Consider the following 3188-nt stretch of genomic DNA (forward strand, 5'->3'; position numbering starts at 1 on the left):
TGTAATGAGGCATTAATATAGGACCTTGCATAGGAGCAAAGACAATTTATTGTTCTTCTCACCTCTGCATCACTCATTGACGTGACTCCTTTGTCTGAAGCAAATGAAGTTGCATGCGAATCTGTTCAGGGACATCATATTTTTTACTTACTTTATAATAATTCATGGGTTGCAAAGCAGGACAGACACCCCGGGATCTTCGCAGCAACAGAAAGTCATTTATTTTTCCTGGTATGGTTTCATATTCATTAGGGGTGCTGGGGGACTTTCAAATGGGTATTGGAGCCCAACTATCATTGAATATTAACATGGATTGAAGAGGTTCTTGTTGATATTCCTGGATGCAGGGTTACTTAATTAAAGTGATAACTAATCACAGAGATCTGGGTAAGTCTAGGATAGATAGATAGATAGATAGATACATGTATTGTTTAGAGAGAGAAAAAGAGAATAAAATCTAGTTTAAAAATGCCATCATTACAATGAATTATATTTGCTAAGATTTTTTTCTTCCTGTACCAGATTCCAGGGTTTTCTTGCTCATGTGAGTAGCTCATTGTGACCTGGCTTTTGCCTCAGCACTTTGCTTCAGTGATCAGTAGAACTCGTAAATATAATGGAAACTTGGGCTGATGCTGAAGTTTTCAAAAGTAGAAGGGAAATGCGGAGTCCATTCATCCCAGGGGTTATTGGCAAATTTTGACTTTTTAATGAAAAAAACAAAACTTCAAAATGGTTTGTTCAAAAAAATCAATTGATCAATAAATTCCCTGCCCCCCCCCCCCACACACACACTGGAAAGCAGTCACATGGCACAATACATATATAATAAATAAAGAAATAAAAATAAAATAAATATTTATTCAAAAATCCAGTTTCCCATCAGAACAAAAGTTGTGGTGGGAAATTTTCGACCTTCCCTACCGATCTTCCTGAAGGGAAGCTGGATTTTATCTGTTAGTCTTTAAGGTGCCACCAGACTCCTGGATTTTCAGAGGATCTCAGTTCCCATTATAGGTGCCTAAATGAAGTGACCAGTCTTTTTTAAAGAGCAGAGCAGCCAGTACCTTCTCCTGAGAATGGTAAATTCCTTTGATGATCTGGTTTCATTCTTTGTGTGTCTAAACATGAGTTGTCAGGTGCTGATCTTTTTCGAAAATCAGACCAAGAGTATTTTTTGTGATATGGTAGCTCAGCAGTTAGGTCACTAAGCTTCTAAACCTGAGCTGTGAGCTTGAATCTCAGTTGACCATCATGAGTTATTCTTCTTTTGAGATCTTCAAGAATTACACTTGATCAGAAATTCTGTCAATTTTCTTCTTTTAGCAGAAAATTTTCTACCTAGCAAAACTTTTTGTGGAAACTGTTAGCTGTCCCCAAAAGAATTTTAAAGTGAAAACTGAACAATTTCAGCCAAGAACTGAAAATATTTGAATTGGGAGGGGAGGGTGTCAGAAAAAGCATTTCACTTACAAAAATCAAAATGTTTTGGGACTTTGTTGGATGAAATGTCACAAGTTTCCACCTAATTTTTTTTTTAAAATGTACGTTTTTGCAATTAAAATTTTTCATGGTGGAAAGAGGAAACACTTTCTGACCAGGTCTAGGAAGAACTTGTATAGAACCTGAAAGTTACAATAAAAGGTGGCAGAACACAGATAAATATGGTTGGATAATGCTGATGTCTTCTGGGTACTCAGAGGATGAGTAACGAATGGCCAGTGTGGTGTATTGACAGGACAAGCTATCATTCTAAGTTTGTGAGGGTTTCCTGCTCCTGATAGCAGGCTAGGGGAATCTGTAGGGAAGCGTGTGGTCTTCGGCATTCAGCTTACATAGAGGCAGACTAGGGTAAAATGGGGTGAGTTGTGCTTCTCTGCCTTAGGAAGCAGCCTGCTTTGTCTCTCTCTGGTTTTAGGTTCTTGTGTGTTATTCTCAGAAATGAAGTAGTGTTATATTGCCGCCTTCCAGCAAGAGTATTTTATGTTTTTTATTTAGCTTCCCTATGTATAACAGACAGCAGTGTCACAAGCTTCCTCTTCATACAAAAGGTTGTAGGGCATATGCATTGGGAAAAAGATGTTTGTTTCAGCTCTCTTCATTCTAACTGCATTTTTCTGATGTCTCTTCCTTGTCTTTCCCATTCTCGCCAGGTAGGACATGACCAATCAAACTTCTGTGACTGAATTCCGTCTCCTGGGATTTTCTGACATCCGCGAGCTGCAGATCTTGCACTTTCTTGTGTTCCTGTTTGTTTATGTGGCCGCCCTCATGGGGAATTTCCTCATCATTGTCCTCGTGACCCTCGACCATCACCTCCACAGCCCCATGTACTTCTTCCTCAAGAACATGTCGTTCTTAGACCTCTGCTACATCTCTGCCACTGTCCCCAAATCCATGGTGAATGCCATCATGCAGCGCCACTCCATTTCTTTCCACAGCTGCTTCCTGCAGTTGTTTTTCTTCATCACGTTTGGGACAGCAGAGTTGGCCTTGCTGACGGTCATGGCATATGACCGCTACCTGGCCATCTGCAGCCCTCTAAGATACAGGACAGTAATGAATAATAGAGCATGTGTCCAGATGGCTGCCGGGTCCTGGCTCAGTGGAGCGCTGTATTCAGTGTTGCATGTGGGTAACTCATTCAGCTTACCCTTCTGTGGGCCCAACTTTGTCCACCAGTTCTTCTGTGACATCCCACCTCTCCTGCAGCTCTCTTGCTCTGACACGCAGCCCAACAAGGTCCACAACATTGTCTTAGCCCTCTGCTATGGCTTTATCTGCTTCACCTTTATCTTTGTGTCCTATGTTCACATTTTCAAAACTGTAGTGAGAATCCCCTCTGCAGGGGGCAGGTATAAAGCCTTCTCCACGTGCCTGCCCCACCTGATTGTAGTCTCCTTGTTCATCGGCACTGGATTCTTCATGTACATGAAGCCAAACTCTAGGTCCCCATCCACTCAAGACATGTTGGTGCCTGTGCTCTATGCTGTTGTACCACCGGTACTAAACCCTATTATCTACAGCCTCAGGAATAAGGAGATAAAAGCAGCGTTGAGAAAAGTGAAAAGGCAGGGGTGGAATATGGCTACATATTTCCGATGATCTGCTAAAAAAAAATTCAGAAAAGCATCACAGAAGGTACCCAGATACCATAGCAATGGGTGAAAAAATAAATAGCTGAGGTT

At 41.2% G+C, this 3188-nt stretch overlaps 1 protein-coding gene across 1 annotated transcript; it reads left to right on the plus strand.

Moving 5' to 3' along the window:
* Window positions 1-2160: 2160 nt before the first annotated feature.
* Window positions 2161-3105, plus strand: LOC113405271 (olfactory receptor 14A16-like). The gene has a single exon (XM_026646315.1). It carries the CDS (start codon window positions 2161-2163, stop codon window positions 3103-3105), a length of 945 nt encoding a protein of 314 aa, XP_026502100.1.
* Window positions 3106-3188: the final 83 nt, after the last annotated feature.

The sequence above is a fragment of the Terrapene carolina genome, unplaced genomic scaffold (assembly GCF_002925995.2).
Source record: "Terrapene carolina triunguis isolate 2854851 unplaced genomic scaffold, T_m_triunguis-2.0 Scaffold34868, whole genome shotgun sequence".
NCBI classification, from domain to species: Eukaryota; Metazoa; Chordata; order Testudines; family Emydidae; genus Terrapene; species Terrapene triunguis.

What these genes read in the sequence shown, in the direction of transcription:
- LOC113405271 (XM_026646315.1), top strand. Translation starts at nt 2,161, where the DNA reads ATGACCAATCAAACTTCTGTGACTGAATTCCGTCTCCTGGGATTTTCT.